Source organism: Haemorhous mexicanus, chromosome 7 (genome assembly GCF_027477595.1).
Source record: "Haemorhous mexicanus isolate bHaeMex1 chromosome 7, bHaeMex1.pri, whole genome shotgun sequence".
Taxonomy (NCBI): Eukaryota; Metazoa; Chordata; class Aves; order Passeriformes; family Fringillidae; genus Haemorhous; species Haemorhous mexicanus.
The window spans coordinates 12,537,345-12,565,270 of record NC_082347.1 but is presented as its reverse complement, the minus strand read 5'-3'; the positions used below and the strand labels follow the sequence as shown (position 1 = coordinate 12,565,270).

The window sequence follows — 27,926 nt, the reverse complement described above, 5'->3', positions numbered from 1 at the left end:
TATATGCTGTGAACTAGAGCTCTCATCTTTCAGTTTGCTCTAAATGGACTGGAATGCTACAAACTTCAGTGGAGCGTCAGGCAGGCAGCAGGAGTTTACAGAACTGGAGCCTAAAATGTAATCTCTGCCAGGTAATTTATATTACAAATGCTCTGCTGTGTGAATTTCCTCTGCCCAGTCTACCACTGGAGAGGTTTGTTATTCAAAGAGCACAGAAGCAGTGGTTTGGATTTCTCCTTTCATTGAATGAAAGGAAGAAACAGGCTTTCAGGTTAGGCCTGTTTCAAAAATAAGATTGATGAGTGGTGTACTTTAAATTGTTCACAAACAAATTCCTCTCTACCTCTTCCTGCATCAGTAACCCCCTACAAAGGTCAGTGTGAGGAGACACCCAAGATGGGCAGTATCGTTGTTTGCAAGAATTTTTGCATGGTTAAAAATAATTTATTTTTACATTGTCTGCTTTCTCATTTCAGGCTTCAAATTTCACAGTATGCAACTATAACAACAGTTTTCAAACACTGTTGAAATGTTGAAATGTTCCTCGATTGTTTATTTACCCTCTTTCTTTCCCTCCTTTTGGCTGTGTGTGGTGTGTTTGAAGGCTGCAGGGGAGTGAAGATGCCCCTGGCTGGATTTTAGTGGTGGGAGGAGGTGAGGAATTCTGGTGGAACTGAAACCATCCTGCATTTACCTGGAACCTCTCATCTGAATAAGACAGTAGCTTACACAGATTAAGCTCTTTCTTCTTTCTGTATGGCAGGCAGGGAAACTATATTATCTGCACTTAAAGATGTGTTAAAGTATTCATTTCTTCTAGAGATTGTGACAGTGACTTTGCCATGTCATTTGTTATGAGAGGCAACAGGAATGGTGCTGAAACTGTAATCTGCTCTTTCCCTAAATTAACTCTGAGTGGCATGTTCAGTAGCATCAACATCTATCGCTTTGGATATTGCTCTGTTACACTTCTTGAAATCAGAAGAGTAAAATGGAATGTTTTCAGTGGTGGCTTGGGTAAGACTTCATACAACCTAGTCTTCTGAGAAAAGATAAAGCAGTCAGTTTCAGGAAAATATTGTTCTTTTATGTGCACAAACAGTTTTGCAGGAAGTGTAAAACTAATATGCAAAGATGAATTAACTAAGGTATCAGGAAGCAATCAGCTCCTGCATGTCTCAGCCTGCCAGACCATGACCTTGGCAAGAGTACCTGGACTGGGTTACACTGTGGATCGTCTTGCTTGCTGTCCGGCCTTGGGCAGCAGCTGGCAAAAAAGATGTTTAAGGGAAGAAACAAAAGTAACAAGGCAGACAAGCACTAATCCTTCCATGTGTATCTTCTTGACCATCTGCAGTTTTGGATTAACTGCATGTAGCAGTCTGTGTGGCCCACCTAAGAACGTGACCTTAAACACTCTGGTTCTCAGTGCCTGTCAGCAGGCATTGAGGAGAAGTACCTTCTCGTAGTGCTTCAGGGGGTGCGGGAGCCCAGGACCGGGCTGGCCCCACACTCTGCTCCAGGCAGGGCTCCAGCCGGTGTCCCTGGGTGACACAGCAGCCTTGCCCAAGCCCTCCAGCACACGAGTGGTTCGGCACGCTCCGGGGCAGCAGGCCAACCTGAGGTGACTTCAATATACCACACGGATGTTTCGGCTGACCGAACATCCTACAGCGTTGCGAGCACAGGGGCAAAGACCAAGGCAAAGGGTGAGCATCCCACCCCTCCTTTTGCTAGAGTTGGTCACTGCGTTTCAAATACGTGAGAAAGGGGAAAGGTGCCTTACTGCAATCTTAGCGACTTCTATCTGTTCCTTTCTTCCAGGTGGGGGTCTAGGATGGACGCCACTGCTGCTCAGACAGGTCCTGGTTGAAGAGGGAGGAGCAGACACCTTCCCCAGGAGGCCGGCCCCGATCCCCTCACGCCCCGCCGAGGTCTCCACACGGGCCCCGCTCCGCTCCCGCCCCGCCCGCGCGGCCGCACGGCGCAGGCGCGCAGCCCCCGAGCCAATGGGGCGGGCGGGGCGGGGCGCGGCAGCGCTGCGGCCATTGCGGCCCGGCCGGCGGAGGGGACGCGTCGCTGCCGCCGCCGCGATGGTGTCCTGGATGATCTCCCGAGCGGTCGTGTGAGTGCCGGCCTGGGGCTGCGGGAGGAGGCTTATTTCCCGGGGCGGAGATGGTCCCGATGAGCGGCGGGCAAGGGGCGGCGTCCCTTTTCTCCTTCCCTCAACCTCCTGAGCCGGGTGCTCTGCGCTCCCCTCTCCCCTTGGGGCTCCGTGTCCCTCAGAGTCCTTGTGCTCCCAGAAACTCCCGCAAGACCTGCATTGGAATTGTGGTTACCCATAATGTGTGTCTCCTGCTTTTAGTGCACATTTCCCGGGGCTGCGGAGCCAGCCAACTCGCGCTGCTTGTGCCTGTCACGCACAAATTGCCACCGTTGCTTGTAAATTGATCCAAAGTAACCTATAAAATCTCGTAACTTTTCCTTTTTAGCTTATAGCAGAGTTGAGAGGACGAGAAGAATGCTTGCGAGTGTGAGATGGCGGTCTGTGCTGAGTGTAGCTTATCAGCTGAAGAGATAGATTGACAATGTTGTGTACTGCACTTCATAAACTCGAGTTTTTGAAAGCCAAAGAGGCAAACTTTCTTAGGCGAGAAGCTTCATGTTACCTGTTGTTTAATTTCTATTTGAGAAAGAGTAAACTGCAGTGACACCTCTGATTTTTTTCATAGGTGTTGTACTGTTCCTTCCTGAAACTGATGAGTTATTGTGTTCATTTGAATTATAGTCCCTCATAAAGGCTGAGTAATATTTGGGTAGTAGAGTCTTCCTCATGCTCCTTACTGGATAGCAAGGATAGTGACTCTGGGGTCCCCAGTGCTTATTGGGTCATTTGATCTGAGATTTGCTGTGTGTGAGTTTTTGCTAGGCAAATAAAGTGAATCTGCTCACAAAGCAGTCCAACAAACATCCGAATTAGCATAAAGTATGTAGCAGGAGTGTGTGACCCACAGCAGGGCATAATAGGATTGTCCTGTTTTGTTGGTGACAGGTATCCCCCTTAAGCTGTCTGGTGTAATTTCCTCTGAAAACTTTGTCAAGTTTTCTCCCACTTTCTCATACTGCCACGTATATTTTCCTGCTGCAGTCCAACCACCTAGATAAGTAGCAGTCCTCCCTCTTCCTGCCGTTCCTGAGACTTGTCACATAATTGCAACTTGCAAAGTAGAACATCACGTTCCAGAATTGGCAAAGGACGACAGAGGTTTGGAAGAGAGTCTGTGGGAGGAATTGCTGTTGGTGCATTTCAGCGGTGTGGTCTTCCCATAGGCTTTACACGGTGCTAGAGGCAAGAGGCATACTCTTGCTTTCTGTACATCAGATGGAGCTGCTCAACCTGTTTCTGCTTTGTTACATAAGAGCACCAGCCAGAGAATTCTTATTTTAACTACTTAGACTGTGTTGGTTTCAAGGGAGACGGCAGCAATGCTGAGTCCTTCATTTCTGGTGACCAGATTCTTCTGTAGTTAGTTGGGTTTTTCCCCCTGAATTCCTAAGGGTTGTATTTGCATAAGTTAAAGTCCTCCATGAGCCTAACCCTATAGCACAGGGAGTGAAGAGAACAGCTACTGTTCTCCACAGATTTATTGCAAAAGGCAGTAAAGGATAATGTACTGTGCAGTTCTGTGGAGTTTGGTTTCCTTGTTGCCATTGGTCACTCATCTGCGTGTCCTAATTATTTTTGCTAAAAAGGGAGTTCTAAATATTATTTATAAATCCTTTCCACTTTCTTGTGTCCTTGTTTCCTAGATGTGGGATTTAAATAGTTTGCCAGTGTTTAATTTCTCAGGAAGGTGAAAGTGTTCAATGAGAACTTGGACAGCTTTGAGACTATTGCTTAACTTTGCTAATAAAGCAAAATTCTTGTGGAAATAGAAGGTGAGAAGTGGCACAGAAGTAGATGTGGTATGATATGAGAGGTCATCAATTTCAATAGTCTTGAGAATGCTCCTGTCCTGTTTTCTCAATGTCCATTATCTTCCTTTTTTGATCTGTTTTCCTCTGGTCTCTTCCCAGATGTACCTATTTCAATGACTTTGAGTCTCTGAATTGTGCATTAGGAGTTTTTAAGGTGTGTCCTATCTTTCCCATAGAAGCCATAAGAAACAGATTTTTAAATACTGTGTAGCTGTGAAGACCTGAGCCTCTTTCTTATGTAGCATTTGGATTCTGGTGTGGTGACTTCCTGGTGCATAAGTCCATAGCAGCCTGTCATCTTGACTGGTGATGGAAAGGAGCAGCAGTTTTTCTGTCTGTGGCAGAGTTCTCCACTCTTGACTGACCTCCTATGTTTCAGGGCCAAAAGAGCAGCAAAATATTAATTTGTAGGTATGTCATAGTGCCCTCTGCTGACTTCTGACGTGGTGGACTTGTCCTGACTTGTGTGTCCCAAGCAAACTGCCTTCTGATTCAATTTGAGACTTTGCAATTTGGAATTCATTAACTCCACTAAAATACTTTGGTTAACGCTTTAAGGAACTAGGGAATGGAGCTAGTAGGGAATTTGAATTCTTAATTGCATGTGAATTGTCTTGAGGAGTCATGCACAGGAAACAGGGAGTGGTTCAAATTCACTGTTCCACGTAATAATCTTCAGCAGAACTTGGTTTTAATGAAATCTTTTCCCTTTGCTCTATCAGTGCTATTATTCTTAAGTATTTAAACTTGTGAAATACCTTGTACTAATTGCATACCTTTATGTCAAGAAGCAGGACTTGAAGTGCATAATTGAAACATCTTGCCATTTTCAAATTTTGTGTCAGTTGGGTGCTGTTGTAGTACGTATAGCTCATTATTTCTAAAGCACACTGGCTGTTGCAACAATTTTTGGAATGTTTACTGCAGGGTTTTTCTTTTTTTTTTTTTTCACATAACAAGAGCAACAATAAGATAAATTGTTTCATTCAGAGTCTCAGAAACCATGTCAGAGTGGCACATCTTGTTCTCAGTTTTTGATGGTGGAAATAATTTTTTAAATTTGTGACTGCCCATCTTGTTAACTTCAAATAGAGCTTGTGCCTGACTTTTCATCCACTTGGATTGCTCATTCTTCTCATTTGTAAGGTCTGAGTGATTGGGTACACATCAGTTGCTGAGACAGTATTTAATAGTAAACACACTGAATACTTGTCAGTCACAGCCTGGTATGGATGAGATCAGACCATCCTCTTGTGCCAAGCAAAGATGTGAAAGCATCCTAAATACAAAGTAGATGGCCATTTTGTTCTTGCAATCTGTTAAAGCAGACTGTCTGCTGTAATCTGTTAACTTTTTTCCCTCCTCACTTAAAAATGAAAGTTCCCCCATCTGTGTTGCTTTGCAGCACACTCTCTCTCTTCATGTTTAAGTACATGGTTTGTTTCCAGTTAAGTAGGTCAGCATCCATGAATGTTGGAAGGAAAAGTTGCAGTGCTCCACAGAAGGATTGTCTTGAGTACTAGTAGTAGCTTTCTGTTTGCTTGTATTTATGTCTCTCTTTCCCACCCTCAGTTTAGAGCCTTGCAAGTATTCCTTGAATCTGATATTAGATTATAACTAAATACTTTAAGCTGGACAAAGACTGTCTAGGGGACACTGGAGGTGACCTGAAACTAGGTAGTGTATTAGTCTCTTTCAGCTTTTGCTGCTTTACACAATGGAGCTGTTTCTTTAATGGTAGTTTCCAAGGCATTATCTTACTCTACTTTTGTTGCTTCTGTTGTTGTTTGACATTTCTAGGTGTCCAGCTGCCCCTAGAATTACTGTATATCTGCGAATGGGTGGCTGAAGCCATAGCTTCTGTGTTGATTGAATTGTTGTCAGGAATACCTGGCTTAGCATGTAGATCATGTTTCATGTACCTGTGTATGCTTTGACTGTAAACCTAGATCGTGTCTTGTTCTTGGAATACAATTATTTTTTAATTAAAAGCATAAACTGCAATAATATTTACTCTCTTGTGTGCTAATCAACATGCTGTCACACGTCTTGAAGAGATCACAGCTCATGGGATAGAATCAAGTAACAAGAACACCAAGTGTCTGGAAGGAATAGCTACAGCTTAATAGCCTGATCTTCAAGGCAGAAGAGCCATTTGTGGGAGAGTTTCTTTGACTTTTTATAGCCTTTTTTCTGGCACAGTGGTTGCAGCTGAAGTGTGAAGGAGTTGACTGCTGTTGGATGCTGAATTTCTGACAGTTTTCTTCAGTTTAAAGGCCTATAAATTGCTGCTGCATCTGTGGGGGAAAAGGAGTTGCTGTCATAGCATGAGTGAGATGTGCTGCAATGTCTGTCTCATCACAGAACTGGAATGAATCAGTGACTGTGATCAGTTATTCTTGGCATTTCATGCTAAATAGATCTCACTGCCCTTGTTCTGGGAGGGGCTATCCTGTCCTTCATCCTCTCCTCATTCGCTTTCCACATGATCCAGACTCTGTGACCACTGTGTTTTGTCAACTAGAATGAAAATTAGCGTTGATAGAAGTTAATCTTTTGTTAGTTGCAATGAACTGCACCAGCTCACGCTGCTGTTGTGTAGTTGCTAGGTAAGTGCTGTATTGAGAATGAAAGGTTGCAGGACAAAACCAGCATTATTTTAGGCTTTAGGGTTTGGTTAAAGCGTGCTCTGAAACTGCATTTTTTGCTTTCACATTGCTGCTTATTCTTTCTTCTTATGAATCTGTTTCCAGTAATGACAGTGCAGCTGTTCTAATCAAACAAGGTGTCAGATTTTTTAAAGGGTTTTCAGTTTCATGGGTTGAAATCTGTAAGCATATGTAAGTCTAGGGATTAAGTGTATTGTCTTGACTGTGTGAAAGTTTAAAATCATTTACATAATTAAGCAGTGAAATCATCAGAACTCTTCTCTCCAATAGTTCAGCTTCTCAGTGAGGTAATCCTAATATATACAATGAGAAGTTTCTGCTCATCTGTATATGACTTTTAACACCTCTTGAGTTAGTACAATGCAAAATTTCTGTCTCTGACAACATGTAAGAAAGAAGTGTCCCTACTGCGTGTCGGGCACACCTTGCCTTAAATCAGCATTTGCTCTGCAGCCCAGCTGCTCTTTTCTCTGCCATGTTTACAGGATGGTGGGAGTGCAGAGCATGCGTGCTCAGTGTGCCCAGGCTGTGGCAGGCAGCTGGACTGAAGCTTGCTCAAAACAGATGGAGCACATCTAGAGGTATCCTGTGGAGTCTGACATTCTTACTTCATGGTCTTGGCATGTACTGTGTTACAAAATGTGCTGAACCCCACATGTGTGTCCTCTGCATTGTAGATAAAGAAATACCAAGAACTGCATGATCTGGCCCAAAAGGATGTTTCTAATTAAAACAAAAAACCTCTACTCTTGCAGTGTTCCACAAACCAATGTCTTCTTTGAGCCAGCACATTGTAGGCTATTAAGTACTTCTGCAGCCTGGACAGAACAGCTTGTCTTTCCTGGGTTTGTACATAGAGGCAGCTCCCTATATGCTTGTGTAAGGCTGAGGAAGATCCTGAGACAAATTCTGATTTAAAAAAAAAAGTTGCTTTGACTCAATAATTTTAATATTTTATAGAAATAATCTTCAAAATGTGTGTTAAAACATGTCTGGCAAAGTCCTCTGTTCCAGTGTTCCATGTGCAAAGGAGATTTCTCTGGGCTTTTTATAGGTCTTCTTTATTCTGCTTTTGAAATTCCAAAATTTTGAAACCTGTGAAAGTACTAGGTTTATATAGAAGAAAATATTATATCTGCCAACAGTACAATCCCTCTGTTGGCAAGACCTGCCAGACTAGATCATAACAGTTTACTCCAGGACAAATGAGATGAGGTGTGTAGGGTCTAGGCAGAAAAGGTGATTGCAAGTTTTTTGCTGACCAGTATGACTTCAAACACGACTGGCCTCAGTGGCACAGGACAACCAATCTGACAAGATGGTGTTTTTATACGAGGGAAATAAAACACCCCACAGAGGCTATCTCTGCACTGAGTTTCTTGTCAGCCATCTCTGTTGCTTTGCTGCTCAGTTTATCACTGACAAAATAGTAGGGCGTTACTTCTATTTGTCTTGTGTTTCCTAGCAGTCTGCAAGCACCAACATGGAGGTGGGTTTAAATAGATGAATGTTTGCCCTGTGTTTATCATCTTTGGAACATTACTCATGCATCCTGAAGACAGTTGGAACTTGTGTTTGATGTTGAAAACTAGGTGCAGTTTATTTCAAAAGCCTGCAATCTGGCTTTAAGTGCAAGGATTTCCCAAGCAGAATTTTTCCTGATATGAGAAGCCTGACATAATGCTGTACTTTTTTGTGTTAAAGCTGTTGGAACTTTCAGTGCTCAAACGGGAAAATCAGAAAACAGTTTGTGCTTGTGCCTTCCTACCACTGTCTGGTTTTGTTATTTCCTCCCCCCACCCTGTTTTGTAACTCATTGATCAAAACTGTGGAGAGTCAGGAAGATGGTCACTAGCTTAAAGATATCCTGATTAGTTTTTAAGTATGGTAACATTACCTTAAACTAATATAAAACCTCCAAAGAAGTATTATTTGGCTTTGTGCTGTCATTATTCACTTCTGTCTGCTAATATGTTTTTTTCCCCCCAGATTAGGATTTTGTTCTAGAATGCATCATTGCCTTTATAGATGTCTAAAGGTACATCTAGGATTACTCAGTTGCAATGTATTTAGTATTAGAATGTTTTAGAAGCTGACCTATTCAAAATTTCCAGCAGTGAACAGCTTATGGTTCACTTGGAAGACACTATATCCACAGAAACATAAAATATATGTTTTACATGACTGCTTTGGCAGTCATTAATTTGCTGTAGTTGCAATGTCAGCAGTGTTGGTTTTACTATTCTACTTATAGAACTTGGAAGGGTAGTTTTTCTTGTCTAAAAGTTACCCTTGAATGGTTGAGACAAAATGAAATCTACATTTGTATAAAGAGGATAATATGAATTGGGCAAATTATCTTACATTTGCATTTGGAAAATACCATTTCTGAAAAGGCACACGTTTCTTTTGTATCTTCTGGTTTCTTAGCCCATTTACATATAACCAGTGAAACATAATTGTGTTAACAGAATTCTTCTCTCAGAAATTCTTTTTGTTAATCAGCTCAGTGTGCTTTATTTGTTTCTGAGAGCAAACCCTCAAACCTAACCCTCAAACTAATTAATGCGTAAGTCTAAAAAAACCCCCCATAAATTATTTGGGTTCAAAAGGGAGGAAATTAAGATCTTGTAGCATTCTATTTTTGTTACTAAAAGAACTGCATGAATAAGGCTGGTGGAGATTCTGCTTGTCAGCCTGAACTTGGTGTCTAACAGAATCTTCAGAGTTCTCTATGTACCAGGTATAATTGAGGAAACACGTTACTTGGGAATGGCAAGTCCAGATGCTGCCTCAACAGTATCTGCCAAAGACAAAGTTCATAGAAACCTTTTCCTATGTACAATGGAAAGGTTTGTTCTTTGAATGCTCTAAGAGGCTTCAGAAATACATTTCTGGGTTATAAGATTAACAGGATTGTTTGAAAATCAAGGACCTTACGGCAAAAAAATAAAATGTGTGTAACTTTGGATGATTAAAAACAAAACCACCAGCCATCTGGGGTAGAGATAAGACATGCTTACTTTTACTTCAGGAGTTAGTGTTATATGGTTTCACTTACCACTTTGCTCAGATTGTGGTATTTTTGTAGCATTTTTGGGAGAGGCAGGACATTGAGGCTGGTCTCTGATGACACCCTTGGGTGCAAGAATGTGTAATGACCTTTCTGAGCCTTTGGGTTATGAACTTCACTTTTCTCTCTAGAGCCACCTGGGCAGATTAATAATCCATAATGACCTATAGTGACCTTTTTTTATAAATGCAACCCATATGAATGGGTGGTTACATGCAGTGTGGTTTGCCTTACACTAACAGACAGCTCAAAACTAAAATGTGGTTTCCCTTGGAATAAGCAGAAGTAAGGTTTATTTGGAACCACTCCTATTTTAAATGCTATTTCCCTATGGCCAATTATTTTGATGTTGATTAATATTTCCAAAAATAAAGATACTCTTAAAGCAGCAAACAATTACTGTGGATTTTAACTTGTGAAATTAGCTCAAGTCTCTATCAGACTTAATGTAGGGTGAAAACCAAAGTTGAAAGGGTAAGAATCCAAGTGGAAATCCATTTTTTGACTATGGCATTTGAAGGTGTTAGAGGGAATAAGCCTAGGCCATAAGTGATGGCCAAGCCTGGAAGAGGAACTCCAGTGGAGTAGCTGGCTTTGAAGCCACTTGTCCAAGCTGAATAAAGCTTTAGATTTGAAAAATAGTTGAGAATGGGTATGACTTCAGAGTCTTGAGAGAATCTAAACTCAGTTTCCTCTAATATTGAAGATAATATTAAAGTACTGTATTCCTGAACCTACAGTTCAAGCATTGGGTACATCAGGAAACTTTCTCCTCAGGCAGTTGCTGAGACATTAGAGAAAATCTACTTAAAACACTTTATTGCAAAGAATTTGTCCCCATCTCCTGCAGTTGAGACTTATGTCTATAGTATGTCTATACATTGACTTTCCATTGTGACTTCTATAGCTTGATTGAAGCTAATATAACTCAGGGTAAATATGCCCGAATTGACTTTAATAAATAAAAAGCTGGCCTTGGATCCTTTTGGGCAACCAATTTTTTTTTCCCCACAGCAGTGAAAGAGATGAGTGCCACGTAAAGCACTGAGTTATCTTGTCTTGGGACTTGCATACATTAAATGAGTGAGGCTGCTTTAAAAATTAAGTATACTTGCTGTAATGAGAATGTATTCTGCTGGGCTTTTTTGGCTTTTATTCTAGGGATGTGGTGTTCATGTATTTTTGGCAAAGTTTTTTTGTGTTTTCTGTCACCTGCAGGACTTCTGTCACTTAATTAGTATTACTACTCTTCAGCTGTGCTGCAGTACTGCTCCTGTTCCAATTCCGTGCTTGATAAAATATTATCTTTGTATGCAAATCTGATTGTTACCTGGTCGTTTCACCAGGACTGAGACCTCTGAGGCTTCCAAGAGCTGAAGCTTTAAGACTGTTAAACATGTTTAAAAATGTGCAGGACTTGGCAGTGCCAAGATGAGTCTTTGCTTTGTTTTCTTTATGCTGGCTTTGGTTCTCCAAACATCCATCTAACTTTCCTTGTTTCAAAATTTGCTGTGGCACAGAGCAGAGAAACCTTTGAGAAGAAGTGGCTGCTGGCTTGACACAAAGTTAGTGAAATTACTGTAATGAACAATTTTCCAATATACTATATAGATTGCAATGGAAGGTGTTCTAAGGTGTCTTCTGGATTCTTCTCCTTGATATGATGTCATGTTCTTCCACAGAAATAAAGACCTAAAAATTTGTAGAAGCTTCCAGCATAATTTTGGAGACACTAGGCACAAAACTAAGTAGTATAAATAAGAGAGCAGGTAGTTTTTAAAATTAAATTTATGGAAGCCAAGAAACTACCAAGTGTATTTGTAACTTTAAACCTCATAACAAAGTGAAACGCCTCATTCTAGATCTGTAATGTTCCTGTTAATCTTGTTCAGCACATCATCTGCATTAAATTACCCATGTCTTTTAGGAGCTCTCAGAAGCATCCTAAATGGAGAGGATCATGTTGCTCATGAAAACTGCATGTGTAGGTTGTAGTACCTCCAAGAGCAGTGAGTGTAAAGAACTTTTTCCAAAGCAAGGGAGCTCATAAATGTGTTTCTCTGTCATCTGTCAATTACCTTTATTAGGTAAACTTTTAATGTGACAGTTTCTTTGAACATGCATGTAGGTATCAGCTTTCATCTTTAAACTTACAATTAAGACTACCATTTTTTTTACCTTGTTCAGCTGCTTTATGAAATAAGTTTATTCATGCGTATACTAAATGAAAATAGAAATTATCTGCTGAAAACTAGGCTTGGTTTGATGTTCTTTAAAGAATGAAAAATAGCAAATCAGTCAGTTTTTCTTCTGACATCCTTAATCCAGCTGTCAGTCCTTGCTGATCATTGGAAGAAAAGCACAGTTCAGTACAAGGACACATCTTTTTCTTTGATCAAAGTCATGTGCAAGGCTGTCTTAAGAGCTGTGTGAGAGGTCCCTGCAATTGTACCTAATTGTTGGCTATTTCTCAGTGTTCAGTTGTGCTCCTGCCTGATACCACACCTGGCTGACATGGGGCCACAAATACTTTGCTTCCAGTGGTAAAAAGTCTAGCAACAGAGAAATCAGAGATGATTTCATGTATTTGAAGGAAATCACTTGCTTGAGATTTAACTGTGAGCAGCTTTGAAAATGAATACTTGTCCAGCAGGGATGAAGTTTTGCTATTGAGTTTGAGGTAAGAGCTAGGTGGGAGATTTAAGTTCTCTAACAAGGGTTGTTCTGTGTTTGAAGGCATTCAATGTTTGCTCTTTATCTCGAGGAAGTGCTGCAGATGGTCTGGTGGCAGTTCCTGGTGTGAGTGCTTGGAAGGTGTGAGCTCAGCTGAGTGCCCTGCCCGTGGAGAGCCCTGGAAGGCTGTAAACAGGAAGGAGTGCTGGGATGGGCAGGACGCTCTTACAGCAGGAGTCAAACATGTATCATAAAAGCAAGAGGTGAATAGGTGAGCATGCAGAGAAGTGACTAAGGGTTTTATAACAATTTCTATCTGCCTTCCAGTACTAGCTTTTTGGAATTTTCTGTACAGCTGCGTTTGTTGGGCCTTTTGACTGTGTTTTGAGCAGGATTTGTTATCTGGTGGGGTTTTTTGTTGGTTTTTTATGACATGGTGATGGTATCTCCAGACTTATGCCCTTCTGTTAAAATATACCTAGGCTATCCAGGAGCACAAGAAACACTGCTCAGTTGTGGACACAAGTTTTGGGCACTATCTCCAGGCACAGGTGCAGATTGAGTTAGAATGATTTGCAAATAGCTTCTCCCCAAGTACTTCTGCACTGTACAGGATCTATATGTGAACAGGAGATGAGTTGATTCACAGGTTTTGTGTACCAGTAATGCCCTGTCAACTCATGAAAGGGTGACTGGGAGAACTATGTTAAAACACTGATGCAACTTGACCATGTGAAAGAGTTTGCAGGCTGACTCATTAGAGAGGGTAGCCTGGATTTTGCTTCAGGAATTGTTTTTTAGCCGTCCCTTGTTCCAGACTACCACAGGCCCCTCTGAAGGGGCTATTGGAGCCCATAAGCACATCAGCACTTGCACACATACTCTAGATACTCCAGTGCAGAACATCCCTTACAGAAGAGAATTTTTTCTTTCTTTTTTCTTTTTTTTTTTTCCTTTTTTTTTTCTTGTTGTTGTTGTTGTTGTGCTCTTTTTAGACTTCTTTCAAGGTTCAGACAGGGATATCTCCATGTTGAGACAACTTGAAGAGTTATCTGGCAAAAGGTGCCAGATAATAATAATTAGTCCATAAACATGAGTAGATAGGGTACTTGTAATGGAGCCTAGAGGTCTGCATTGGAAAAAAGGCTTAATTCTCCTATCAGACTGCTTGCAGTTGTTATACTTGGGACCCATTAAATAAAAGTTCCTGACATAGAAAAGTCCCACATTTTAGAGGAATCAGTAGGGATGTCACTTTTCCTGTCAAAATTCTAGGGTGGTTTCTGACTGCTTTTAGTAATTGCCTTACTATTAGTTATACTGTGCTTAGGAAGAATCTGGCAGTTGCTTTGGAGAATTCCAGCTTTCTAAGTTGGAAAGTTAATAGCTGCCTTGCTCTGTTCAAGAATGTGCTTTATTCAGATCTGTCAGTGCTTCTGGGTATATTCTTTAACTGTTAAGGCATTTTTGTTCTCTGGCTTTTATATTCTGCTCATAAGAATGCTGTGAAGATTTTAACAGACCTGTTTCTGATTGCATTCCTGCATTTTGGTAACTGCAGTCTGCTAAAGAAGTTGCTGAATTTCAAGTTCACTACTGTTGGCAGACATGCTCTTTTAATAGGATTTACGTGATTTTTCCCTGCTCCTTGCCCAAAGCCAGGGGGGTTGGAAAAAAAGTAGGATACAATTTCTGGAGGGGTTCAGGAGCTGATCCTCATGCTCCCCTGTCCCCATAGCAGACTAGCATTTTGAGCAAAGTGTAGTTTTTGTAGTTACTAGAATATGTAGTGTTTTACTGTAGATTGTATGGTTAGTATTGTGTATCTGAATAGCAAAATGGAACTAAATTCTGTCATGTGCTGGACAGAATGACTTTGTTTTGTGTAGTTTTGTTCAGAAACATTCAGGACAAAAATGCCAGGGCAAGCTTTTGTTTGTGAACCATAGCTGGTAGCTGACTTAGTCTAGAAGTCACTACCTAGCTGTAACACTCAGGGGGAGGGGTAAGGCATGATTTGAGAGTCTTGCTTTTTTGGCAGTGTATTGGGTTTGTGTGTCAAGGTTTTACTCTTATTTCTCTTTTTTCTACTCTGATTTGATTGGTAACAGATTAACAATCAAAATACCCAGACTGGGTTGGCAATTGCCCATGACAGTAACTGTCTTTATCTGTCCTCACAGCCTATGATCTTTTCATTGTATGTTCTCTCCCCTGCCCAGCTGAGGGGGGAAGTGACAAAATGGTTTTGGTGTCCACCTGGTGTTGGATCAACCCAGTACATGCAGGGTTTTTGGCTTTTCCCTGTGAAGAGGATTCTTTCATGTTCTCCTTATGCCTTATTTCGAGCTTGAGAGTGCCACAGAGGTGCGCAGCACGCAAAACTTAATCCATAACTGTAGCCTCATCACTTGGTAGCCAAAACAAAAGGAGAGCAAAGTCCAAACTGCTGATCTTTGATGGGAGTGGCTTGGAAGTATAAGGGCAGTATACAGTCTGAGCAAAAATGCTTCTGCTTTTCCAGTGTGTGCTGATTGAAATCCCATTAGTAAGGCATATGGCTCTGTTTGCCTTTTTTACAGCCAAGATCAGCCAGCCAAAGATTCAAGCATTGTTCTTTAGATTTTTATTCTGCTATTTAGTTTTCATTAGCAAACTTCCTTTTAAATGAAATCTTGCTTAGGCTAAACTTGCTAACCATATGTGGAATAGTAATTGTAGTTCATCCAGTACTAAAATTGTATTACCAGCACCAGACCTAGATAGTACAGTGTCATCCACACTACTTCTGGTATTTCCATGTTGTCTGACCAGCTCTTAGAAAAAACTTGTGTGTGTTTATGACAGCGGTGGAAGCCACTCCTAATGTAACTGGGAAACACTTGGTGTTGAGAAGGGGAACTGGGCATGGTCAGCAAAGCAAGGCAGTTGATCAGGCCTTTTTATTCAGGTCTGTGGTTTCGTGGAGGCATGGAGGATTCTTTTATTCTCCAGCCTGCCACCCAAGGGTATAGCTACTTATTCCTCCTGTAGATGCACACAGTGTTTGGCTCTGTATCAATCTGTGGAGATCCTCAGCCTTTGATTGGACCAGTGGGTGTCATCTCTATTACAAAATTTTTAAGGAAAGGGAATTTAGAGGATGGGGCTGCCTCCAAAGCACCTCATACTAAAAGAGTTTCCTGGATTGCTTTAACTGTTAGGTAAGGAACAGAGAGTATTCTTTCGTTCCTCCAAATGCAAAAAGGGAACAAAGTGCCAAACACTATTCCATGCTTTGAGCAATACTTTGGCAAAGTGAACAGACTGAACCCTTAAATGCATTGTTGTTAATGTTAATGGCTTAGTGTTTGAGGAGTCTGGATGCAAATAGTACTTTTGAGTGGCTTTTATTTGTGTCTTAGTTTCTTTTATTTTTAATACTTTTTAGAACTGTGGCCTTAGAGTTGCTACTATCCAGGTGAAATAAGTTCAGTGCCAGAGCAACGTGTGTACAGATGACTGATATTTCAGTTATCAGTCAGATGCAAACTTGGTTGCTTTGCTTCATAAATGAGCCTTTCAAGCAATTATTCACTTTGAAGGTATTAAAACTGTAAGACCATCGATTAGGTGGTAATGAAGGCAGTAGGTTGGATTTTTTAAAAATACAGCTATATGGATATGCAAATTGATTGTTGTATTCAGATTTAAAGGCTCTTTGATACTTTTTTATTTGTATTTTTATCTAAAATATTTGAGAAACATTTCTCTTTACATGAGCAAAATGTAGAGGAGCTGGCTGTACCAAAAATGGAATGCTATGGCAGCTACTGAGTCCAGCTAAAAACCTGAAATAGCTGGGCTTACAACTGGCAGTGAAATTACATTGGTAAGCAGGATTATCCATGTATCTACTAATAATATAAAGTAAGTGACGTCACACTCAGCTGAAATCTGTTTCCATCTGTGGAAACTGCCTTTGTTTTTGTCTGCTCCATTCGTGCAGTGTGCTGATGCTCAGTGTGAAATACAAACCACACTTGGAAAAATAACGCTCAAGCTTTTAAATTTGAAAAGCCATAGAATAATTGGGAACATCCTTAAAGTAGTTCTATGGTTTCTGTAGAAATATCAGATGGATGGGCTTCTAATGTGTAGCAGTAGGTGTTGCTGACAGCTTTGAGCTCTTTGGAGATGTGGATCCGAAGAGGAAAAGGACTAGAACATGTGGGGCATTTGTAGCCATCTGTGTAGCCCAGGCTCCCTGCTGTTCCTCTTCTGGCTGTTTCTGCCTCAGCTGCAGTGATCTCTTTTGCCAGTGTACTGATCCATCATGCATAGATGGAAGGTAAAAGGGAATTTGCTGGCCTTCAGCTATGTTCACTGTTGACAAGTTGGCTTTTAGCCTGTAGGTTTAACTAAAGTCAGCCTAAAGTCAGAGGAGTTTGCCTGAGTGCAGAAGATGGTGCCAGAGTTGGCAGCAGCATCATGGCACACTTTCGGTGTCAGCTCTGGCTGTAAGGAGATAAAAACTTTATGGTACTGGTTCCTATTATTACTGACTAAATGTGCTGATGTTTTGTTTTCATTCTATCTACCCACTTCTAGTGAATGAACAGAAGTTTTTCTAATACTTCCATTTTACAGCAGTATTGAAGACACTACTAAATTATTATATATTGGGGTATATATAATAAAATAAAATAATATAATAATGATATATTGTGGTGTTAACTGCTGCACTCTGTAGTTTTAAAGTGATTTCCGGAAAAATTCTTTAAAAGAAAAAGTGGTTACTAAAATAGGTATTTTTTTAACTCCTGATTTGACTAATATTGAGTAAAAAATTTTTCTAGATGGGAAAAACTAGCTACCTTTATTGTGTTTCTTATGCTAGTGTTCTTATTTAACTTGAGGTTATCTTTAGTTTTATGATAGTCTTGCTGTAGTTAGATTTCTGCTTAAGATCAGTTGTTTCTGAAGAAGTGTTCTTAAAATTCTGTTTTGTCCCTGTTCATGTTTATAGCAGTTTGAGAGTGATATGTTCAGAGGATAAATTGCTGTTTAAATTTAAAATTACATTGTTTTTTTTTCTTTGTAGAAGTGATGCTACCTGACAGTAAAGTAAGTGGAAAAGTGTAGCTGAAAAATCTGTAAGGTGAAAGACTCAAGCTGTTTCCCTTTCATATGCTTCATTGCAAGACACTTACATGAGCAGGCTACTAATAGTTATTTAAATAACTTTGGAGTACTGTTTTAGAATTATGGAGAGGTGCCTAGATGACCAGTAACTGGTGGGGTTATTATGCATGTCATCAGTTGGTGGTTATGATGTTCAGGAACCTCTTCTATATCTTCTCTTTGAACAATTCTTTTCCACCCTTTTAAAGTCTATTTTATGGGTTAAAGGATAAACAAAGGCTTTTCTTATCTCTGATACTTAATAGTTATAATTTCAGCCAGATCAAGGGAAGGTGAGAGACATTAGAGCTGGTGTGTTACTGAACAGAGTTTTCCACAGGGACAAAAATCAATTCCATTAATTCCCACTTTTCCATCATTTCTAAATATTGCTGTTGCAGAGTTTTAGCAAAAGGAGATGAAATTTTTTAAGTCGGTGTTGTCTTAAAATTCTTTTGGAAATAAACTTCTGATAATCCGATAACAGTAGATGATTGTGATTGACTACTGATAGGTTCAGAGGCTTTTCAAGTGTGATAGCACTGCCAGCACTATCTTCTGGTGTGGACAAGCTGCAGGACTGGTTTTACTTGTAAGAGAACCAGAACAACTGGTTTTACATGATCTATTAGAAACAGCCTTACAAAACAGTTTGTTGTCTTTAGGGCATCTACCCTTTTCTGTTCATGTTGTTCTTGTTTTGCCTATCATGAAACTTCTTCCAAGGAACATATAACACTGATTTTTGGTGGGTTTTTTTTGGTTGATTTTTTTTTTTTTTAATGCTAGACAACAGGATTTTTTATATTAAGTTGGCTGCATTGTTCTAATGATGTATTGTCACTGCTCTGTCATATACTGTGTAACAGATCCTGAAGGCTCTTTCTGTTTTCCAATAGGCTGGTGTTTGGGATGCTGTACCCTGCATACTACTCATACAAAGCTGTGAAGACAAAAAATGTGAAGGAATATGTAAGTCTCATTCCTTTTAATTGTTTAATTACACACCTCTGCTGATATAGATCTGTTACATTTTCATTGTGTAGTAAATCATGTGAAAGCTTGAATTGACTTACTGTCAGATACAGCACTTGTGTGACCCAATAGTGGTAATGCTCTGATTTTGTTTGGAGGGCCAAAGTTAAGGTATCTCATACTTGACATAGTGTGTTGAACATGTTCCAGCATAAAACTATACTGTATGTAGATTTTTTTTAAAGAGTATTTTTAATGTAAACCTTAAAGTCTTGGTTCAATTTCAGCAAAGTTCAAGAAATAATGCGCTGTTAGGCAGGGTTAGAATGAAGGTTTCCTAATTCTGCCAACACCTCAAGTATAAGTATTTACAAAGTGATTCACAGTGACCACTAGAAAAGCAACAGCAGCTTAATATCATTGTATGGAGCTCAGTAGGGGACTCAAAAATCTACCTAAAAAAAAAGGTTAGTTCTTGTTATTCTGTTTTTCCTAAAAGAGGAGAAAAAATGTAACCAGGGAAGGAAAAAACTTGGTTAAGGTGGTGTGGAGAAAAGAAGCAGAACAGACAGAAGAGAAAGATGGGGAAAAACACAATTATAGTTACTTCAGTTTTTAATTAAGCTGTTAAATTATTGACTTGTCAGTGTGAGCAATGAGATAATCATGAGAATGTTAACCAGTTGCAGTCACAAGGAGCTTTAATCACTGTGCTACTTCCCTGTTTTAAGAGACAGCCTGGCTTGATTTCAGCAAGGAACCTCTCTTGAATCTTGGCCCTAACTTGGCTTCCCAGCTCAGGGTGGGGTCAGGGCCATCAGTTACTCTTAAGTTGGCAGCCACAGCTGTGACCTAGGGCTGTTGTCTCATGTGTGATGTCTCCACTTTGTACCTGGTTGTAGTTGAAGAATGTGGTAACTGTTGTTCCTCCCCTTGAATGTCTTAATTTAGTCTGATCACCCTATCAAGGCCTCAAAGGACATCATATTTGTACTTATTCTGATTTCTGTGTACAAGCTGATTGGAGCTGATTTGTGAGATGGAGCTGGTGCCTGCCAGAGCTAAACTCAGGGAGAAAAAAATCACCAAAAATAAGAGGAGAATTTTCTCTGTCTCATGCTTGTATTACTCTGTCAGGAAAGTCTATAATGCAAGGAATTTATAATCTTCTTTACCTCCCTGCTCCTTCAAAACTGATCCACAGGCTAAGTAGGGCATAGCAGTTTCCAACCAAAATAAAGGAAATAACTTTAGGAGGTTATCCCTACCTCTTGCACTATGTTTTCTAGAAAAAGAGAAGCAATATTTTAAAATGCTGGGATATTCTTCTCACCTCAGCTGTCCAGTAAGCCATGACCTGTCTTTCTTGGGCATCCTTACACAGGACCTCTGCTAGTAGGGCCTGGAGTTATGTTTTCAGTTCTTTTAGTGTGAACCTATGGTCTTTGAACAGTCCCAGAACTTGCAGTCACATACAAAATATTTATGGGACCAAGATGAATAAGAGCCATCTCAGACTTTTTCATTAGCAGGGCATGACAATGATTCATCAGTGAATTATCACTCCATTGCTGGTTGGGCTGACTGTCCAGATAGGTCTTAGGGATGATCCATGGCTGTCATTTTCCCAGCTGGGTCATTTTTTTTTCACAGAAAAGGGTTTGGATTTAAATGCAGCTTTCCAAATGGCATAGGTCTGCTGCCACTCACATAATGGCCCAAGCACAACTTCCTTTCCAGGGTTTTGTGTGGCTCAGCTGCCATCTGTGTTTGTGGCTGAATTGATAAGAGCTTTGTAACAGTAAAATATTTTACTCAGCCACTACTTCCCATCACTAAAAACCAACCAAACAAAAAGAATAGACTTCTTGACTTGTTGTGTAGGTCATGATGCAGCAAATTGGTCAAAGACTATTTCTGAGGGAAAAGTGTTGAGCTGACTATGGTAATTTAAAAGACTTATGGAATTCAGTGCTAAAAAGTAGAGGAGAATTATTTGTTCTTGTAATTACCCTGGTTTAATGGAGTTGACTAAGATATCTGAGACCTTTTTATCACTGTGTTGCACCAAAGTCCTTCAAATCAGAATCTGAAATGTAGTTTATAAGTCTGAACAGACCAGCCTTTTAAATGCCGGCTTCAAAATCCTGACCTGAAAGAATGTGCTTCGGAGAGAGCCAACAAAGATGAGCTTAACGCTTGGATGCTAGGGAAAAAACCCTCAATGAAACAAATATGTAATCACCCTTTTAACATGAAAAATAAAACTCAGTCGAAGCTTCTGTTACTTGAAGTACATGACAGTGTTCTGGGTAGTGTGAAATCTGACCTTCAATTTTTCATGTCCTTTTCTTCTTTTTTCCTGGTATGAAAACCCCTCTAAGTCACTCAGGTTCATTTGTCAAGGATACTTGTGGTACCTACTGCATTAGTTGTACTAGAATATGATTTGTGTTTTATAGAATCTTTGCCCAGTCCTCAGCAGGACTCCTGGCACATCTCATGTGCCCTTCTGCCGGGCTTTTTTTGCTGCTCCTAGCAGTCCAGGAGAAATTCCACTTCCACTGTTGTTTTTGATTGGGTGAATAGGTGTTGATTAAAGAAAGAACAGCCTGGATAAATCATCTTGGGGAAAAATACAGTCTTGCATAGCATCTTAAAAATTGCATTGCATTATGCTTAAGCTGATGGGGCAAGGTTGGATTTATTTTTGTTTTCATTCAGGTGTTGACTCAGGTTCATGGAAGGGTCACCAGTCTAAATGTCACATGGCCTGTCAGCAATGACTTCAGCTGTTGTGTACATTTGTCTTCGTTTATTCAAGCCTAAAATATCTAAATCCTCTGAGAGACTGAAGTGAAGAATGTTATCACATGACTGAGTTTCTTTTCAGACTGAAACACTGAAAAGCATTTAAGATAAATGGGTCTCAGGTTCTGACAGAGGAAGTGGTTTTAAATTATAATGCACATCCATGAAATAGACGGCAGTGTATCATTAGGTTTTTAGTAGTTATTTAAATCCACTTCAAAAAAGATTGTTTTAAAAGTGAAGATTAAATCTGAGCCACATCCTCTGTGGGAAGGTGTGTGTATATATATCCTCCCTTCGAAAGGGAGTACCATGAATTTAGGGCTCAAACTAGTCTCTAACAGTTGTGGTGGTTTTGTTTTATTCTTTGTTGGTTTGGTTTGTTCGGGTTTTTGTTTGTTTTTAAATGGTTTTGTGTTGTTGCAGGTTTTTTATTTTCTCTAGGAATTTAAAGAACATGTGGATGTTCAGTTTGTACAAATAACCAGTGGTGGTTTGCAATGACCCATTTTGGAAATACATTGCATTTGGCATCTGATAGCTTAGGAAAGACAAATGCATGGGAACTATTTCTGTAGTATTTATCTGAAAGATATAATCAGCTTAGGCGACCAAATTTGAGCAAATGCTCAAAGAAAAATGAGTGAGTCTCTTAACTGTTATAAAACAAGCTACTGTTGAATGTCTTGCTTTGACAACTCTGAACACACTGTACAGTGTATAGTATGTTATGTGTAAAGGTGAAATCAAAGCTCTTAGTGAAGATGGTATTTTAATTTCCAGGTTCGCTGGATGATGTACTGGATTGTGTTTGCTCTTTATACAGTGACTGAAACAATAACTGACCTGACAGTCTCTTGGTAAGACCCTGCTTTTTATGAACTCTAGAGGAAACTATGTTTGTTTCTGATGTTTTTTGATTTGTACTGATTTATTTTGTGTAAAGAAGTTGTGCTTGTTGAATAGCCCTTTTTACAGGAAAATACCTTGGTGTATAAATGAACAGCATCTGTTTTAAAGTGTGCTCTACACTGTCACTTGAATTAGGGACTGTAACATTTCCAGCTTTACTGTAGAAACTGAACAGGGAAATGGAACTCTTAAAGGGATGGCCTAGAATTTCTCTGTGCAGCAATGTATAATGAAAAGCAATGTATAATATCTGTTGTCATTTCTTATATTACAGTAGTCCATAAATCCATAATTAATTTAATTTTTGTCTAGTGTATCTTCTTGTATTTGAAGAATCCTATATGCTAATATACTTGTGGTTTTTTAAAATATCTCTTCATAATGATTAATTACTGTGCATTTTCTTACTGCAGTTGTTGATTTTGTGCAACCTTTAACTTGTCTGTAGGTTTCCACTGTACTATGAACTGAAGATAGCTTTTGTCATCTGGCTCCTTTCCCCATATACTAGAGGGGCAAGTTTAATCTACAGAAAATTCCTCCACCCACTGCTTTCTTCTAAAGAAAGGGTAAGAAATTACTTCTCAGATTTTTAATGCCTAATATGGAAATGCCATATGCTGAAATAAAAGCTGTTGCTAGATACACTATAAAAGCAGAGCAGCTTGTTACTGTCTTGCCTGGCAGCATGAATTTGGCCTAGCAGAGGCAAGTGCGCATGACTGTCCATGTCTGTGCTTCTGTTTAACTCGTCTGAGCAGACAAGGTCCTGCTTCCTTTTGCCATGAGAGCTTGGTGTTCCCTGCTCTGCTTGAGGCACTCTGAGGAGCCCAGTGGAGTGGAAGTGATGCAGCTTGACTTTCTACTGCAAGCACGTGTACAGTACTCTCTGCACAGAAGCATGAGCACAGCTTTACTAAAAGCTGTTAATGTTACCATTTTTTTCTAGCATGAACTAGTAATAACACTTCTCAGGATGATTGACATCAGTGACTTCTTTTGGTTTGCAAACTGGCAGGATAAGAGGAGAGACTTGTTTCTGAGTTTTAAGACCAGTCTGCAACAGTAAATACCCAAACATAAGAATAGCTAGGAGATGGTTAGCTTTAGTCCAGGTATGACAGGGACACAGGTCTGCTTAGGTCTTTTTCAGCATCCTGTTTGGATGTGTGGAAAGAGCAATTAGCAAAGATGTGAAGGCAAGTGCTGAGAAACCTCGCACTACAGAAAATAGCATTTCTAAAGGTCAGTTCATAAGGCTAGACTTGGCCTTCATTAGGCAAAGCAGGTACCTGACAAGATTGCCACTGATAGGAACAGTAAGGTCACCTTGACCTTCTGAAAGTTGTGCTAGAAACAATTTGCAACTTCGTAAGTTGCCAGGATACTTCCCTGTAGTCTCCAAGCTGTTGGTAGTACCTTGCAGACTTTTATCTTCAACTCCAGACATTTACCAGGGCTGGGGATAAATGCCATGACTGTATTGTCCTTGGTGCTCAACTGTTTCAAAGCTGTGGCTTTAAAAGCTCTTTGTAATCTGCTCTACCTTTCCAGGGAGCTCGCTGACTTCTTCATGTTAGAAGATGTTATTTCTTGAAAAGCTTCTGTCCAACAAGTTAAGCTTACTCTCTGTTAGGGACTTCTTGCAATGTTTCTGAGCTGTACAAAAGTGATCTACTTTATCTTCTTGTTTAACCACATATAATCCTTTTTCTACGAGAGAATTGTAAAGAAGAAAACATCTGAATACCAAGATATATCCCATTAAATATTTTCTTAACTATTTCATCTGTCTTCCTTTACTGATGGAAAAATAATACTATGGAGTAATTTTGCTCTCTTCTGAACAGCCTTCTAAAGTTTAAATATGTTTTTCTTTTAGGAGATTGATGAGTACATAGTCCAAGCCAAAGAAAGAGGCTATGAGACCATGGTGAATTTTGGAAGGCAAGGGTTGAATTTGGCAGCAACTGCTGCAGTGACAGCAGCTGTAAAGGTAAGTTTCTGCTTGCATTAATTGCTTTTGAGTTTGTTATAGAACAGTGCAATTGTACTAAGGATTTCCAAATCTCATATAAAAAAGATAAATTCTGCAAGTGTACTGAAAACCTGGGACACAATGAAATGCTTGCAGCCCACTCCTCCTCATACTGTGTTTGTTGATTTGTTTAAGATGGCTTGTAGTTATTTCTTGGATGATCAGATCAGTTTACTCTAATTCAAAAGGTACCATTCGGTTTTCTGTACAGGCTTTTAATAAAGATGACCATTGTTTCTTTTCTGTCTCTGTTGTGCTTTCTTGTTGATAAACAAACTTTTGAAAGGATTTCTGGCTTTTCTGCTGTTTTTCTCCAATCAACCTGAGGTAATGCCACATATGAATTAAGGCATGAAAGACTACTACTATGGTTAAAAATTCTCTTGACACAATTAACCTGTTTGCAACTTGTTGGGTGAATTATCAAATTAATATACTAAGCATAAGCCTGCCTATTGGTGTTTAGCATACACTTGCTTTGTCATATGTTTTCCATTAAATTATGGAGTAATTGTTGTTTTTCCCAAATTACCTTCCTACAAAAACTCATCACCTTCAATATTTCAGAGAGCTCTGGGTGTAGGAGGACAAAATACAAGCTTATATGTAAGATTCTAAGCAATTTGTGTACCACTGAAAGGAATATACTTCAGACAATGTATATCCTACCTAATAGTAATTTAAACCAAGACAAACAAACAAAAAAAAAAAAAAAAAGAGAAAAAGGTGTATGTCCAAGTGAAATCACAGGTTTAAGGCAATCAGAATTAATTTCTTCCTGGGAATAAATGGAACCATTGTGCTCATAGTAACAGCACTGAAAACCTGAGCACTGTCAGTAGATAACAGAAGACAGTGTAGAGATCCCTGGCTGTCAAAGTTGAGTATGTACAGCTGGCATTTAGCTTAAATGTCTGGGCTTCTATGTGAACTTCCTGCATTATAAATAAAAGACATTCCTAAAAATTACATTTTCACGTGCTACCTCAAAAAGCTTTGGAAAAGTAGTCATGCATATCTTGTTTGTTCATTTTCTCTCTTTTTAAAGATGCGTGTGGGTGGTAGCATTATGACTTTTTGTTTTTAAAAATGGTCATAATGAGCCTAAAATACTGAGAAAGTGATTAAATTTGATCACGGTAGGGTTTTGTTTGTTATTCAAATTCTTAATATTGCCTTGAGACATGAAATAATTTAGACTGCAATAGAGTGCACCTCCAAAGGAATGAAAGTATCCGGAGTGAAAAATAGGTTATTTAAATAAACCAAATAAACCCAACAAACAAACACCCAAAGTGCTCTACTGGGAGAAAAAGTTTAATTGCTAAATGCTAAAATGCAAATTCTTTGTATTACAAATCTATTACAATAAGCACCTGTAAGGATTCTTATGCTTTGTGTGTGCTTCTTATGTTTGGCTATGGTTGGATATTTCCTTGTTAATTTTTAGGGTGTAACAGAAATATTGTAAAATAAGTAACACCAGTATCTCCTCCCACTTTCTTCTGAAATAATGAATAACTTTTTCTGAAATGTCTGTGTTTAGATTTCATTGCTATTCAGCTGTGACTGGCAAGATGCCTGCTCCATTTGTTAAAACTTGTTAAACATGCTCATGAATATTTGTACAGAATTAGTTCAGTGCAGATCAGATGCTTGGGAAAAACAACCACCACAATACCATAGACCTAAAATAGGCATGATTTTTAAACAGTATGAAAGAGGAGACTCACTGAAAAAAATCTTTATTTTGGCACGTTAAGCCTCTTGGGTTTGTCATTCCAAAATGCTGAGCGTGCCTGCTCCCTGCAAGCAAATGGACACAATGCACGTGTTCTTGATTTTGTTCCCTGTTTTTCAAGAGTTGACTGCTGCCTCCAGCAGGTGAAAAGATTATCCCTTCACCAGGAGCTGGTGGAGCATGCTATGGGATTTCAGGAACAGAACTGTAGTAGTGGGATCAGTCTTGATGGGAAAGAGGGCACACTTCCATTCTTTTTTTTACCCTTTTTTTTTAATAGAGCTCACATGCTTATTCTGACATAGCAGATCTCAGATTAGGAGAGAGGGAGAGGCTAAACATGTGTGCAGGGTTAAACCTATGTCAAAAGACACTAAAGTGTCCAAGAAAACTGCTTATGCTGACTTTAGGAGGGTGTTAAAAATGGCTTGGAAACTTGCTGTAATATTTTGAATATCAAATGTGGGAGAAAGTGATTTTCTTCAAGGGTTGTCAAAGGAGTAGGGGATTACCATTAAAAGGCTTGTTGGCTCTGTTAGGGAGGTTGGATCAGCCAGCCAGGTTAGTCTACTGAAATTTGACATAGATTTAAACCTGCTGCCCTATAGTTAAATTTAGATGTATTTGGCAGGAGTAGTGGCTTATACCTTGCATTCTCATACTGATGTTTTTAGCTGGTAGTAGTTAGCCACTGTTCATATAAAATGTAGTGTTTTCAAAACCTGCTAAATAGCATACATTAGCAAAATAAATTGTGTTAAATTAGCATGCCAGAAAACAAATCTTCGTAAAATCCTGATTTCAAGAGATTTAGAGATGAAAGATAGTCTGTGTTAAAATTTTTTTCTTTATACTGAAGGAAATTTTTATTAGTAAAAATCAGAAACAAGATGTCTCTATAGGCTCAGTGGTTTATGGATTTGGGGAAATTATATCCACAACACTTCAGTTCCAGTGATATATCTCATACTTTAATGCATCTTCTTTTCGGGTCTTCTGAGATGATGGTTACCTCTATGTTTCAATTTCTGCCAATCCATGAATTCAGATTTCTTGAGCTACTAGTGAAACCTGGTATCTTTATCACTAGGAGCAGGGGGACTGCTATTTAAGCTGTGAAATACTCTGTTCCTCTTTATGAGGTCATACAAATAGTGTTAATTTGTAAAGCGGTGGTGGTGATAATATGTTTTTAGGACTGTGTTTTCTGAATGCCTTCTGGTCATCCTGAATCTGCTGCCTTTTTGCTGATTATTATTCTCCTGGCCTTGCTCACCCTTCCCCTTATCCCCAGTCTGGGCATGGCAGAGGAGGGAGCTATCTTGCAGCCAGCTGTGGCCCACAGCCAGTATCACTCTGGGGAGAAGTGCTGCTTTCATCCTCCTCCCTGCTGGGGCTGCCTGGCGTGCTGCAGGGGTCATTCACAGGACAGCAGTCCCTGGGCAGGCTCAGAGGGAACAGGAGTCATTCCCTGTCAGCTTGGATGGGATCAGGGAGAGAACAGCTGAGAATGTGGGTGCTGCATGCTGCCCAGTCCATTGGGACCCTGTCCAAGGAAGGCAGGCAGCTCCAGTCAGTGATCCTGGCCACTGAGGGGTGCAAGTGCCATTGAACAGCAGAGTCCCTGAGGCAGACAATGTGGTGTTTGTTTACAGCAACTTCCCTGGGTTAAGCATACAGACCATACAAGTACGTGCTCACTAACAGAACAGAAAATGGCATTTCATAGATGAGGGTGAGCTGATGAGACTAATAGCTTACTAGAGGCTGAGTAGTTTTGAAAGGAGACTCTTAAATGGGCTATATTTATTTCAAAGAATTGATTTAGAAACATGTTACAACTTTAATTGGTGTTTCACACTGGTCACTGCTAATGTATGTAGGCTCACAAAA

The 27,926-nt window shown here is 39.7% G+C and overlaps 2 protein-coding genes across 2 annotated transcripts in view; one reads left to right on the top strand and one right to left on the bottom strand.

The window, feature by feature from the left end:
- Positions 1-1,802, bottom strand: part of JMJD1C (jumonji domain containing 1C) — a 178,228-nt gene extending 176,426 nt beyond the window's left edge. The window contains exon 1 of the mRNA XM_059851108.1: positions 1,787-1,802. The gene's annotated coding sequence lies outside the window, so the exon portion shown is untranslated. The remainder of the gene's footprint in view (positions 1-1,786) is intronic.
- A 226-nt stretch (positions 1,803-2,028) lies between these two features.
- REEP3 (receptor accessory protein 3) overlaps positions 2,029-27,926 on the top strand; it is a 36,773-nt gene continuing 10,875 nt past the window's right edge. The window contains exons 1-5 of the mRNA XM_059851106.1: positions 2,029-2,125; positions 18,456-18,528; positions 22,126-22,202; positions 22,703-22,823; positions 24,137-24,250. Of these exons, the coding sequence (XP_059707089.1) occupies positions 2,094-2,125; positions 18,456-18,528; positions 22,126-22,202; positions 22,703-22,823; positions 24,137-24,250 (417 nt within the window). The 5' untranslated portion in view covers positions 2,029-2,093. The remainder of the gene's footprint in view (positions 2,126-18,455; positions 18,529-22,125; positions 22,203-22,702; positions 22,824-24,136; positions 24,251-27,926) is intronic.